The 15,565-nt window shown below is 36.0% G+C and overlaps 1 protein-coding gene across 1 annotated transcript in view; it reads left to right on the top strand.

Annotated features, from left to right (window-relative positions):
• Positions 1-12,621: 12,621 nt before the first annotated feature.
• Positions 12,622-15,565, top strand: part of LOC112043511 (uncharacterized) — an 18,491-nt gene continuing 15,547 nt past the window's right edge. The window contains exons 1-4 of the mRNA XM_052885546.1: positions 12,622-12,748; positions 12,909-13,033; positions 13,119-13,201; positions 13,300-14,921. Of these exons, the coding sequence (XP_052741506.1) occupies positions 12,622-12,748; positions 12,909-13,033; positions 13,119-13,201; positions 13,300-14,921 (1,957 nt within the window). The remainder of the gene's footprint in view (positions 12,749-12,908; positions 13,034-13,118; positions 13,202-13,299; positions 14,922-15,565) is intronic.

The following is a 15,565-nucleotide window of genomic DNA, read 5'->3' as shown; positions in this document are numbered from 1 at the left end:
ATTAAATTTACCGGATACCAAACACCTGAAACATATCGAGATCTATCAAGAGAGCGTTAAATGAGCCTTTTTCCTCTAAAGATTAAAAAAAAAAGCCTCCTCTCTTTTTCCTCTAAAGATTAAAAAAAAAAAATAGCTAGGGGCAGCACATTGGTACAAATGTTATGAATTTTCGATTGAAATCACCATCAATTAATTCCAATATCATAACCGTTTGCAATGAATTCAATGCAATTGCTTAAATTTTTTAGACTTTAAGTTATACCATTTTTTTTTGTCGCTGGGAAATGCGTTTACGCATCCCGTCCTGAGGCTGCACAAAAAGAGCTGCGGCCGGGTATGTGCTATTGGGATGTAAAAGGATCGCGAGATGCATGCACTTTTACATCCCGACGCGCTCGTCGTTCTACTCACTGGTGTCTGGGTGGGAGAAGATGCGCATAACGACGCCTTCTACCACCCGTTCTTCTGCGTAGCTCAGAATGAGGCGCCCGCTCTCTCTGCTGCTCCAGTGCCTCCTTTAAGCCGATGATGGTCTCACAAAAGGAGGCAACGTGAGACCCTTCTTCGCTGTCTAGCATGTACTTGATAACGCTCGACAGCGAGAAGTCTCCCTGAAGACACAAGTGAGTGCCTTTGCGGTGCCCATGACATACAGTCGGCAAGAGTGTGATGCGCCGTGTCCTCTGGACCTTAAGTTATACCAACTGCATATCGTTAGTAAAACTAATGTTACTTGTAATAAAAATATCGGTGACTATAATTTGACAATCATGTGTCGATTTTCACCGGTGGTGCTGTTTCTAGTGGATTTTTTTTAAACCTTTGGAGGAAAAAGGCTCATTGTGTTTTAAATATTAATACTCGTGTAAAATGTAGTTTACTTCCTGTTATTATCAACAGAACCTGGCTTCCGGGCCGGTGGTAATCTTTTTGGTTAGAAATTTTGATTCGAATTTATTTATTTGTAGTATTTGTACTCTGTACTGACACGTAAATTTATGTTTGTACCCATTTCATACACAGGCTCACAAAGGCGATTTTTCGTTTAAGTTATGATTGGTGGGTTGGGTTGGGATTGGAACCTGTGATTGGTCAATATAATCTTTAAATTTTTTACTCGCTAATTCCAAATCAGTCGTAATCTTACCTTTAGTAAATTTATCGAGATTCCCGACGGTCCATCCAAATGTAAGCCGGGCCTGTAGCAAGGGCCCACAGAAGCTTTGCGGTCTAACATCCATGAAGTGCTTCCTGCATTGTTATCGCCTATTATCGCCTAATATTAAGAATATTTTAGTGATTTTGTTTCGTAGTCAGATGATATAAATATTAATGGAGCTTTGCATAAATATTTACTTGGTTGCAAATATTTATTAAACTCTCATAAATGTCAGTCACGTCCGTGCGCTCGATCCGTTCGGTGGTGTGCGTTGCAATACGATATTATATGAGCGGAGCTCCGTACGCGGCGCCGGCGTACGCGCAATGCTTCTGACGTTTGCGTGTGGCCCAATAAGAAAGTAATGGCGGGAAGCATTGTAATTAATGAGTTCTTGACGTTCATCCAAAACAAGATAGATGTTCTGGATGAACTTAGCATAATACAAATATGTGCCTCTAACTTTAATGACGACGAAATAGAAACAGGAAAAACTACATGTTTTTAAGACATGTACAACGGACACTAGATGTATACAACGGAAAGGAGAAGATAGAAAAAAGAAAAATATTAAGGACGTTATTAAGATTCTTAAAGAAACGGACCCAGCTACTCAGCCTACTTTTGTAGCTCGCGATTTAAACCGTCTACCACCTGTAAGCTTCGATCATGTGGACGTCTGCAGGTTACTCAAGGATATTGTGACCATGAAATCGGAGCTATCTACATTACGTACAAAATCCGGTACAGATAGCTAATATGTTTAGTAATAGGTTCAGGGTACATCCGCGTCCTGTAGACTCGAGTTTAGGAGTTAACACACAGTTAAACTGTCGTTCCTCAGGTACATTCGACCACCCGCCTATACAGTTTACTCCTGATCAGGTCACGAAAGTGGTCCGTGAGATGAAAAGAGGTAAATCGCCGGGTCATGATGAGCTTAGTATAGAGCATGTCTTATATGGAGGTCATAGATTGCACAGTAAATTGTGTAGTTTTTATAATCTATGCTTAAGGTTTTCTTACCTCCCGCAAGACCTAATGAAGACTATAGTTGTCCCAATTGCTAAGAATAAGACTGGAGATCTAGGCTCAGCAGATAACTACCGTCCAATCTCGTTGGGAACTATTACAGGTAAAATTCTAGAACGTTTGATACAACCCGAACTGCTGAAGAATGTAGTCATTGAAGATGCACAGTTTGGTTTTCGTCCTGGTCTTTCAACGGACTCGGCTATTGTTGCTTTAAAGCACGCTGTAAGCTATTACACGAGTCGTGAAACATCGGTATACGCGTGTTTTCTGGATTTAAGCAAGGCATTCGATCTAGTGAATTATGAAATTCTCTGGGCGAAGATGTACGAATCCCGTGTACCCAATGAATTAGTGGGTCTGTTGAGATTCTGGTATGGAAATCAAATTAATAGCGTAAAATGGGGCGACGCGACGTCTAATAATTATAAATTAGAATGCGGTGTTCGCCAGGGTGGTATTACCTCTCCGGATCTTTTTAATATTTGCATCAACTGTTTGATACAGGAGCTGAGGGCTGCCAAAGTCGGATGTCACGTTGGAGGTACTTGTTTTAACAGCCTTAGTTATGCGGATGACATGGTAGTTCTCAGCCCCTCTATCAACGGCCTAAGGAGACTAATTTCAGTGTGTGAGCATTATTCTAATGGCCATGGACTGAAATATAATGTTAAAAAGTCGGAAATGATGGTATTTCGCGCAGGTAAAGGTCCGGAGAGGATACCTGAAGTAAGACTGAATGCAACAGCGGTTAGGGTTGTATCAAAATTTAAATATCTGGGACACATACTCGATGAACGTCTGAGGGATGACTATGACATTGAGAGGGAAAGGAGGGCACTTTCGATTCGATGTAATATGCTAGCACGCAGATTTGGCAAAAGTAGCAGACCCGTCAAGCAAACATTGTTTAACGCGTATTGCCAGTGTTTTTATACCTGTCAACTGTGGACAAACTTCCGCAGAAAGTCCTACACAGCAATACGCGTGCAATACAATGATGCATTTCGCATCTTGATGGGTCTGCCTAGGTATTGCAGTGCCTCAGGCATGTTTGCAGAATCGGGAGTGCCTGACTTTTATGCTATTATAAGAACACGCGTAGCCTCCTTCTGGGAGAGACTTAGAACAGCGCGTAATAGCATTCTACAGACTGTTTGTGACGGGATGCCCAGCCCTTTGTTTACATATTGGCTATCTGTGCATCAAGACCATAATAGAAAATAGTCTTTACTCCGGACTAGGATGACGCCTGGGAAGAGTCTTTTAACCTTCCCAGTTAGCACGTAAGTTTTTAATTGTAAAAATTAAATTGTATTATATATTATTTTTTGCACTATTTTATTTTATAATTTTTATGTAATATGTATATTGTATACTGGGTGTTTTTGCCTTTATTAAAAATCATTATTATTATTATTATTATTATTATAAATATTTTGTTACAAATAGTACCTGCTTCCCGCCTATTTCGTATAGATTCGTGTCGCCGCCTAGCGTATAGTAGCGTCATTCCATTTCATACTTTTATGACTTCCGGTTATTATAGTTAAATTTAATTAATTAACAATGATTATCAATCCGAACAGTGTAGAGGTTATTATTAATGATTTATATAAATATAATTATTTATTTTACATAATATAAATTCATCATTGGTTATTTTACTCTCAACAATTGTGACGTCACGTTATGATTTATATTGTATTTAATTTCTCAACTTTGTGTTTCGATATTTTAATATTATTTTACGATCGTTATAGATCTCCTCTAATTAATTAATGTGTTTTAGATAGAATTATAACGTTTGGTTTGTAAAATAATACTCCGGAACTATTATTATAACGTACTTGTATTGTTAACATATTCGTGTTACCAACAGTAGACACTAACTTTGCAAATATTATAAAATAGAGGGTTGTTTTGGCAGATTTATTCTTATACTACCATCAGCGTGTAATATTAACATTATAGCGGAAGCTATGCTGAAATTGTTATCGATTAAATTTGTGTACAGTGAAAGTATTATTTTACTTCTCCCACCTTCTGTTACAATTTGCATTGTATATTTTTGTAATTTACCTACTACTTATTTTAACTAGCAGAAAACCTCAACTTTAGCCACTAAGCATTGTTTTGTTATATCACAAAATATAATAATTATAGGTTTGTTCCCCGTGGACCCTACCACGTTCGAACTTTGACGCGTGTTTTTTTTAAATATTTGTTACCTCATAACTTCGTGATTTCTTATCCAATTTTGAAAATTCTTAGTACCTATACCTACTTACAGATTGTGCTACCTTCTAATCACCTTGAAGGCGATGCCAATGCAGTGATGCATTAACTCAAAGTAATCATGAAGTTTTTGTATTAATTAAATTTTAGTTATTTTAGTTTTAGTTTTTAGTAATTTTAATTTTTGAGAGAATTAAGAAACGGCTTTACTTAATACGTCACTGGCTTGGCACCGCCTTCAAAGTGATTAGAAGGTAGGACATACGATGTTATTTTTCGCTTTTTAGTTTATTTTTGTGATTTTGAAATTGGTTGAATTTTTTGTTAAAATGATTTATATAAAAATATGTAGGTTAGGTATATATATCTATAAATAAACTTAGTTATCATAACATTATGTAGACAAAATAAATAAATAATGTATATCATAAATTGTATATTCAGTCCATACTAAGGCTAACGAAAAATCAGTTTTAAGATTACAATTTTATGTACACAAATAAATACACGTGCAGTGTTCACATGTAAATCATTCACGATTCCAGCTGGCCATTTCAGAGCACCAGCGTCATCTATTCACTGTTCGATGCACTTTGTAGTGGACCGAGAGCCTGCGACACCCAGACATTCCTCATTTCAGGAAGGCTGATAGTTTGTCAGCATAACTTCCTACCTTAGGTACCTACGGTGGTACGGGAGTTTGGACTCCATAATAGGAATGATGACAGTTTTAAAATTGTATATAAATTAAAAGCCTGAGTTTATTTGCAAGATCGAATCAGAAATTAAGAGATCCGTAGAAGAACCAAAGCTCGAAGAAGAAGTTCGAAGAGCCGATAGATGTTGGGGTCCCAAGGTGCTGGAATGGCGACCCCGCACAGGAAAGCGCAGTGTTGGTCGACCCCCCACTAGGTGATAGAGCACATCAAGCGGGTTACAGGGAGTTGGATGCTGTTAATGGTGATGATGATGATGATGAAAGCAATATTTTAAAAGTAACAGGGTATCTGCGATCATTATTTTTGGAGCTCCACGGATTTAAAGGGTCAATTTAGCGGCGATCTCACGAATCTTTAAAAAACGCTCCATACTAAATGGCACGAAAGGTTTTAAGGCTTTCTAGAGTCTCTAGCAAAGGGTTGCCACGTAGTCAACGATCTGGTGAATGTAGGCATGATTCCTCATGATATCTTATAGAAAATATCAAAAAAATATGTTTTATATTTGAAAAATTGCTGATCTGGAGCCTTGTAACCTACTATCTTCCAAAGTCGACTATCGTAGTTTTTACATTACTTATGGTAGAAGCAAAGGCCGACAAACTTTTGAAGTATGTCTGACTAACACAGTCTCTCGGTCAGTTGTTTGTTAAAGTTCCGATTAATTTAACAATAGCGTCACCGGTTTAAAACTTAACTGTATACACTAATTTAAAACTTAACTGTGTGCCTAGTGGGAGTTTTCAATATTTTCATACTGTTACTATCACGTTGACGTTTACGCAAATTTATATGGAATTGATTCAGTTGTGCAGTAGTGCTACTAGATGGCGCTGTTTCAATTCCTTAGAAATTCGCGTTTACGTGACAGTAACAGTATCAAACTGGCACTAAACCCTCTGTAACGTGAACGCGTTCGAATACACATACTACACGATCTTAGATCTAATCTAACGATCTGAAATGGCCAGCTACTGTGGAGAATCGAGGACACTGTTGGTATTGCGCCGCAGTGCCGCACAGGCACGACTATATGGGGTAGAAGCGATGCGTGGTTATGGAGTCCTCCGAGGGCGCTTCGTAGGGCACGCCACAACAGAAGAGCTGTCGCATTGCTTGAGATACGCGAGACCCCCGCGATTCGCTGCGCGGCAGCCCGCCCGCCTCCTCATCGTACGCCTACAACAATGGCAAAACAACTTATTAAACAAAGATAATTGATTTAGAGAATATTGTAAAATGGCGACAAAAAATCAAGGCGCATTTGGAACCCTCTTCACTTTAATTTTTCGTTTTTTTTTTGTTTTCGACTTTACCGTAATATCATAACATAACCCGACCGACGCGTCGTTTCAAAAGTGCTTGTAATTTATAAATTTACTAGCTGACGCCGCGCGGTTTTACCCGCGTGGTTCCCGTTGCCGTAGGAATATGGGGATAATATATAGCCTAAGGCCTTCCTCGATAAATGGGCTATCTAAAACAGAAATAATTTTTCAAATCGGACCAGTAGTTCCTGAGATTAGCGCGTTCAATCAAACAAACAAACAAACTCTTTAGCTTTATTATATTAGTATAGATTTTGTCTTTTGACTTGATAAATTCCACACACTCACACAATACCGCATGAGGTGTTGAAGATTCCAAAAGCAAAGCAATTCTATGTCTACAAATGCGATAAAATTAGTATAACTTTGATTATGAGAATTATTGGATATAGTTTTAATCAACTTTCTAGAAAGCAAGTAAAATCTAAAAAAATCTCAATGCGCATTTTGACTCCACACATACAATGATAACATTCTCATTTTCTTAAGTTGTAGGTATATTATTTAAGGAAATAGTATTGCGTACACGTAATATTAGTAGTATAATATTAGTGAAGTCATATTAGGCAAACTTATATTGACAATATAATTGTCTATGGGTTACATTACGATCAATGTAATTGTCATAATTAACTTTTGTTTTTTTTTTTTATTTTAACGCAGTAGATAAATATCTATTAAAGGGGGCTGCCGCGCATCTCACTCATATATACTCGTACCATATGAATTTCGGGTAATATACTAGTATCATATGAATTTCGAGCCTTTACGGTAAAGCGGATCACCGAGAGTTGGTGGTTCGATCCCCGCCCCGTTGGACTATTATCGTAAATAAATGCAAAAACACATATAAATATTATTAAAACTTTCGTCTTCTGTATTATTAATCGTCCTGGCGTTTTTACGAAATGGCTCAGAAAAAGTCAGTTAGGTGAAAGGTCAGTTTGGGACTTTCACCAAGAAACAAGTCAACTTAAGTATATTTATTAAGTTACCAGCGGTTTCCACGATATTTGCGATAAACGGAATTTACGCAGACCAAGTCGCGAGCTTCCGTTAGTTCTTAATAATATATTGTACTAGCGGACACCCGCGACTTCGACCGCGTGGAATTTAGTTTTCACAAATCCCACGGGAACCATGGATTTTTCCGGGATAAAAAGTAGTCTATGTGTTAATCCAGGCTATAATATATCTTAATACCAAATTTCAGCTAATTCGGTTCAGTAGTTGAGGCGTGAAAGAGTAACAAACATTCATATCATCAAAATCATCAGTTTTCGCAAATCTCGGGAAACCATGGATTTTTCGGGATAATAAGTAGCATATGTGTTAATCCAGAGTAAAATCTATTTCCATTCCAAATTTCAGCTAAATCGCTTCAGTAGTAGCGGTGTTATAGAGAAACAAACATCCAAACATCCATACAAACTTTCGCGTTTATAATATTAGTAGGATAGGATGTAGTTACCTACTAGCTACTATTATTTCTACTTACCCATTCCGAATTCTCTGCCACTACTTTGGGCGGTTGCAACTCCGTGATTTCCTCCACGATACTATCTGTGTCGTCATTCTTAGACGCTATCTTCTCTGATGGTTTGTCTTTTTCTTTTTCTTTTTCGTCTGTCTGTACATCTAAAGGTATAGGACTCTGTAAATAAATATAATTAAGCTCAACTTTTGTCTGTATTTAGAGAAAATTTCAAGTCACTTTTAAATTGTGTAGAGTAAAATCGTGTGTGACCGGATCGACTAAAAAGAACAAAGATTCCGACGAATTGAAAACCTTCTCCTTTTTTTGAAGTCGGTTAATAACAAATTATATTTCAAAATTAAAATAAAAGCATCGGCTTAAATACTAGTATTGCACCACATACAAACAGATCAATAAATGGTCTACGTTTATCTTGGTTGTTTATGAAGTCGGTTAATTTTTAAATGAAATAATGCAGTTTTTTACATTGTATCTATACATGTTGCAATTTATGGTGCATGGTTGCAGGTGATATCAATCAAATTTATAGTAGATATAAAAATTATCTTTTAGCCATTAAATTGACCAATAGCACGCGTGTCGCGTGGTTTACGTATAAAAGTGCTTGTACACGTTAACTCGCGGAAGCGGTGGCGGGCGCAGTCGGAGATCAAACGAACGAACGGATATCAAACATATTCACATACAAGTATGTTGGTGATAGCCCAGTGGATATGACCTCTGTCTTTAGATTTGAATTGCGTAGTTTCGAATTCGGTCCTGGAATATGCATGCACCTCCAACTTTTCAGTTATGTGCATTTTAAGAAATTAAATATCACGTGTCTCAAAAGGAAGAAACCTACATACCTGAGGATTTTCTTAATTATCTACGTATGTGAAGTCTGCCAATGCGCATTGAGCCAGTATGGTAGACTATTAGCCTAACACCTATCATTCTGAGTTTCTGCTCGTGCAACAATGAGCCGAAAATGTATAATTGCTAATGATGAAAACCTTAACATGCAAGTGTTTACGTACATAACGCAGGTATGGAGAAAATACCAGGAAAACTACTCGTACTATACGCGCGACGCGTTCAAGACAATATCAAACAAGATGTTGAATGTTTTCATGTAGAACGATGGACAGAGCACATGATTGATTCCAGTAAATACAATCCATCTATACTAAAATTATAAAGAGGTAAACTTTGTGGTGTTGTAGGGGACAGTCTCTGGATTTACTGAACCAATATAGAAAATTCTTTCACCACTAGAAAGCTGCGATATTTGCAAGTGTCATGGCCTATATTTTATCCCCGTACTCTCACGAGAACGGGAACTATGCGGGTGACACCGCAAGGTGTCGGCTAATATTTACAGAAGAGTTTAATAATGCTGTCCAAGATGCGGTTCTTTCCAGTGATATCGGGAGTGGGGAAGGCGCACAAGTCGCGTTCCTTAGCCTATAGTCAGGTGCAATCTCAATTTTGATGTTTGTTTTTCATTTACCATTTTAGACTAGAATTTTCCATTAATAATTTATTTAACTTAAAAGTTGAACAGACTTCAAAGACGTATTCCAGCTATTTTTTTATTTTATCACAATATTACTAAACTGATTTTCATGAAAATGAAAATTGGACCAACAGAATTTTCAAAATTGGTTAATAAATGACAAAGTTATGAGGTAACAAACATAAAAAAAATAAAACAAAATAAAAAAGCGCGTTGATATGATGAGTTGATAACCTCCTCCTTTTTTGAAGTCGGTTAAAAATAAGAGATCAACAATCTCTGACAATACGCACTCTACCACAAACGCCTGGCGACCAATGTGAGCAAGAGCTTGTCAAGTGCACAGCGCCCGCTACCGTTCCCGCGCTCGCTTTGTCTACGTGAATCGTGAACACACACTAAAAAAGTATTGGTATTCACCTTTTTATCTTTGTCTAATGATGCTAATGCTATAGTTTCAGGTGAGGGTTCCCGTTTTGTACTGGATGACAAGTTTTTTGCGACACTATGTTTGTGTTTTTCGGAAGGTTTCGCTGTAAACAAAAACCTAAATTATTTGCTTGTTAATACTTAATTCTAAATATGAATTGTTTTAATGGCGAGTATTAATTTGAAATTAATGTAGTTTTGAACAGGCCTCCAGGTTTGCAAATAGAAAATAATCCATACTAAATATTGTACATATACAGTGTATCAAAAAGAGGTAAGGTTTCTAGTGTTGTAGGGGGTAATCTCTGGAACTATCAAAACCGATTTTGAAAATTCCTTAAACCCTCATTATTTGTTAGTATTATAGGCTATATTTTATATGCGTATTCTCACGGGGCGTGGAAATACGCGAGTATAACCGCAAGGCGTCGGCTAGTCATCTATACAGAACAATATTTCGCAGGATATGCAAGGGACACGTCGTATCAAATTCCGCTCTGTATATATCACTCTGAGGAGTAGGTGTTAAGCCTCATTTAATGAGTGTACCATTCAAATAATAATAATAATCAGTCACTACATCGTTTTTAATCGTATTTTCGTTATTGCAATCATCTACCAGCGTGTTTTCAACGAAATGGCATATATTGTCATCATTCTACTTAAAGTGACGTTAGTATACGAGTAGTAGTGATAGTAGCAAGTAGGAAGTTTATTTTAACGAAAAACTGGTATTTACGTATTGTCGTTGAAATAATCATGTTAGACGATCGTAAAAACAAAAAAACCCGGCTACTTGATGTGAAATGGCGCAGTCAATAACACAACGAAAATACAATGAAAAACGATGTAGTTACTCATTGTTTGAATGGTACACCGAGATACATAATAGGCCCGCAGATCTTTAAACTGAAACACAGTATTGTAGCTTGGCGGCAAAAATAAACATGGACATACTTCTCCTTAACATTTTGAATATAGACATAAGGCCGCCTTTGTGTGCTATAACTTAGTTTTAATTATTTATTTTTAATGTTTTATATTTATTTTTGTGTTTTTATCTGCATTGCTCCTTCTTCTTCTCCAAACGAGCTCTCCCACAAAAATCTCCACTACTATATAAAAATAATTCCTTTAATCCACTCTATAATATTTCAATAAACATATATCACAATCATTACCTTACCTTGTACATTCTCCTTTCGTTCTTCAGTTGCAGTTTCATTTTGATATAAAGTGGAATTTTCTGCTACATTTTTCAATGCTTCGGCAACGGCTGTCAAATTAATTATTAGAAAATTACTTTAAATTAAAATTACACCGTATAATAACTCATAATCAGCGACATATTATTTAGAAAACGGCGCACAAAAGCTAACTATTTGATAAGTTTTCTATTTTTGCTGTCAGTTCCGTGAGCCGAGCGAATGAGTGATCCAATCGAGTCAGTCAAAGATCGTTGACTATGTACCGTAGGTACAATGTCTGTCGTTGCTCATATAAAAGAGGTTACGTACAATGAGCTGCAGGTGCCTTCGATCGCTTGTGATGGTGGTCGGTGGCTTCTGACAGCTCGTTGGATGGGCACGGCTTGTGGTGACGACCGCTCGTCGGCTTCTCCACCATTACCATTGACCCTACGTCTGCCGTCACACTTTTCTTTTTTTCTGGATCCGACATCCTTTACAGCAACTTAAGCATCCATACGTGTAATTCACCCCCAACTCTCACTTTTATCACCAAAAAATTGGGTAACAAATTTTTTATGTCGTACAAACGGCTAAAACGTCACGCTTTGCAATTTTGACAGAGACGTTTAGTTTTTTTCCATATCTTCCATTTTCGAAATGACTGACGCACGAAGTTTTAAGTGTCGCGTCAAAATGGTCTTCCGTTCCATAATAATCATAATTAAAAGCTAAAGACTAAACGGAAGAATAGGCTAGCGAAATAATAAATATTTATCAATAACACACGACTATAGACACTGCAAAAACTAGTCATTGGCAAAAACTATACGAGTGGATTATTCTGAAAAAAGTAGCCTATGTTCTGCTCCAAGGTTCCCTTTATCTCAATACCAAATTTTATTCAACTCGGTTTAGTGGTTTAGCCTTGAAAAGGTAACAAACAGACAGATAGACACACTTACTATCGCATTTATGATATTAGTATAGATACAATACAGTCACTATACGCCCATAAGGTACAATAAAATGTCGTTGTATAAGTAACTAGCCGGTGCCGCACGGTTTCACCCGCATGGTTCCCGTTCCCGTAAGAATACGGGATAATATAAATGATAATATATATAGCCTATTGACTTCCTCGATAAATGGGCTATTGAACACTGAAAGAGTTTTTCAAATCGGAGCAGTAGTTCCTGAGATTAGCGCGTTCAAGTTCAAGTACAAGTAAACAGACAAAAAAACTCTTCAGCTTTATAATATTAGTAATCATAGTAGAAAATCTTAGTAGAAAATATGTAAAAAAAATATTTATAAAGTTTTAAGAAATCATATTGATATAGCAATAAAACTTCATTTCTATAAATTCAAAGAGAACGAGGAAGATTACTTTTGAAAGAATTATATCACGTCGTTTATGTCAAGATGGCATGATAATTTAATTTTTCACGCTTTTTATCCAAATTATTGTTTTGGTTGTTTTTTATGGAGTAAATATGTTATTCTATGCGAAAAAGGAAATAAAATGTGATGGAACGTAAGCAGTCGCCATCCAAGAAGCAATTAATAGCCATTCAAGAAGAGAAATTAATACGAGAAATCAACTACGACTCCCTAGCTGAAACATCAGGCAATCCACCGAAAAAGCTATTTTTAGGTAAACCTATTAATTATATTAAATATATATATATTGAGAATCTTTAACTTTCTTGGAATTCAAAAAGTTAGTCTCAAGGGTTCCATATTATAAAATAATCCATATAATATAATACGTGAAATTATTTTTAGAATCATTTGAAAGTTAAAAATTGTTACAGAAATACTTCAAAATCGCTCAAATTTAAAAAACTCACCTTGTAAAGTTTTTGTTTCTATAAAACCGAGAGCACCAGCTATCAAAACTTTATACTTAGCCGAAAAAAAAAGATTTAATCCCAGAAAGGTAATTATTTATGTAAGCATGATATTATACATTTTATTTTACATAATAATAATTCAAATATTAAAAATAAATAAATTATAATCAGCGTTCACACAGATCAGGGTCAAGGCTAGCTGTAGGTGATCATTCATCGTTTACAACGCGTAAGCATATTTTTACTAAATGTATATTTTTGTAAATATAGAAAATACTTTACATATTAATTTTTCTATTTTTTATCTTGATCTTGTAGATTTTAGTGAAGATGATTCAAATGTAGGAAACACGGTTGCAAGTAGCACTCTTCAATTTATAAATCGAGCAAAAAGTGAAATTATTTGTGAAAGAACTTCAACAAGTATAGTACCTGATGAAAGTACAACGACCGTTTCAAAATGTTCCAATAACGAAGACTCATCCTACGAGTCCTTAATTCATACTAAACATTTAGCAGAAAAATGTTATCTTTACACTGTACCGCAAATAACTATGACTGTTCCTAAAGTTGATAAAATTAATGTAAACCACAGAAGTTCTCCAAAAAATGTTGATGTTGGAACTCTAGTACCAAAAGAATCATCTCTTGATGGAAAACATTCTCCACATATAACCCATATAAATAGGAGAATAGACCAATTAGAAAGAAAAATTTTGAAACAAAGATTGGTTTTTCATTCTCTTGATCCTACTTTTCCTCTAACTTCGTCTGATGAAGAAGAATACAACGATAATAAAATGAGAGAATTGACAAATAACAGAGCAGGCTGCAGCTATATTGAATACAGCCGTATCCCAGACACATCAGCATTTCAAAGATGCTCCCAACAAGCTGCCCCTTTATCAGAAAGTAAAGCCACTACTATCGAAAAAGAACATAATTCTGAACAATACGGTCGTAATTTTTCACTGTACGATGGTATTACAGCAAGAGGAAGACGACAGTGTGCCTCAGTTCCTTGTAAAAGAGATGACGGTTCAAAACTGGCAGCTGAAAGAGTTCACAAAATTCGACACAAGCTCAATCCAGTGAGAGATTATAGACTTATGGATACAGTTCATTATTTGGCACAAGGAGAGTTTGCTCCAAGGGACGATGGTATAAAACTAACGCCGTCTAGGGAAGCTGTACTCAGTGATATAATATACGAAGACGTATGTCGTACTCATTGGCCTAGTACTCGCCTTGCACGACGGATTCCCCACGCAGATACATATGGAACAAGGTCGGACTTGCAAAATTTAATCGACAGCTTACTTAGAGAAAGAGTTGCCCATGTAGAAAGACGAAAACGACGTCACTATAGAATTGTTAAATTAAATCATCGCCATGAAAACAGTTGTCGGCCGGTGGGAAAGACCGGAGACATCATAGTTGCCAGTCACAAAAATAAACATGGAAATGAAGAAATTGCTTATAGTGATTATAAAACCACTAATACCGCCAAATCGGATAATCAACGAAATGATAAACGTTTGCCTAAGAATCATCAAAGTAATGAAGAACGTCTAGTATTATCAGAATTGAAACCTAATCGACAAGCAGATTGTTCACCTGGTCCAAGTTATGCTGTACCCCGTTTTACAAATCCCAGAGTGCCAACATGTTGCTATCATACAGCAAATTCCAATAAACAAATAAGAAGTTCTAAAAACGAAGTCAGAAATCAGGATAAAAGTACACAAGATATTACAAGTGAAAGTAGTACCAATACAGGCTCTCGTTTTAAAACTCCTCGTTTAGTAGTTAAAAAGAATTCCTCAAAAATTAAGAGTTCCAATAAAGAAGAACCGAACCTTGAACACTATATTTTGTTGCCAACACTTGTAGTAAAAACTTCATCTAATATACGACGTCAAAAGAGATTTGGTGAATTATATCATCGAATACTCAAAGTACAATTTAACAAAGGTATTTGTGTATGTTAATTAAGTTTTAATTTCTTCCTTTAGTTTGATTTTTTCTTTAATTTGCCCCTTTCAAATTTCACAGCCAACCCGTGTGTTAAAGAAAATTCTAACGAGGAAATAATAGACGGAAATAGAAGTAAAAGAAGTATTGGATTAAACATTAATGTAAACACCTAACCAAAGCAGAAGCAAATCGGAATTAGCACTCGAAAGTTATTAACCAAAAACATATTAATTATCACCATGCATATTATATAATAAAATTTTATTTTTATTTATATGATAACATAGATATTTTTTAATATCTACATATATATCGTTCTCGAAATATATGTGTTTCTGAATCCTGCTGACTGTTTTATAACAAATCATCAATTACTTTCCTGATTGTAGGTTACTCAAGTTGACCTTATTTCTAACACATACAATAGGGCTCACCCCAAACCGATTTTAGATATAAATACAATAGTTTGAAAGCGTCTTGTAAATACACTCGTACAAAATGCGGATTCCAATCATGCAGAGGCGCTATGTAAGGATATTTTTTTAAATAAAAATGTTGCTTTCTCACGAACAGTCACGAAGTAAAGTAACATTGATACTTTATTTTCTTCAATATTACGATAGACTTTAGATGTTATCAAT

Source organism: Bicyclus anynana, chromosome 14 (assembly GCF_947172395.1).
Source record: "Bicyclus anynana chromosome 14, ilBicAnyn1.1, whole genome shotgun sequence".
Classification (NCBI taxonomy): domain Eukaryota; kingdom Metazoa; phylum Arthropoda; class Insecta; order Lepidoptera; family Nymphalidae; genus Bicyclus; species Bicyclus anynana.
The sequence above is the reverse complement of the archived record's forward strand: the minus strand, read 5'-3'. Positions and strand labels throughout refer to the sequence as shown.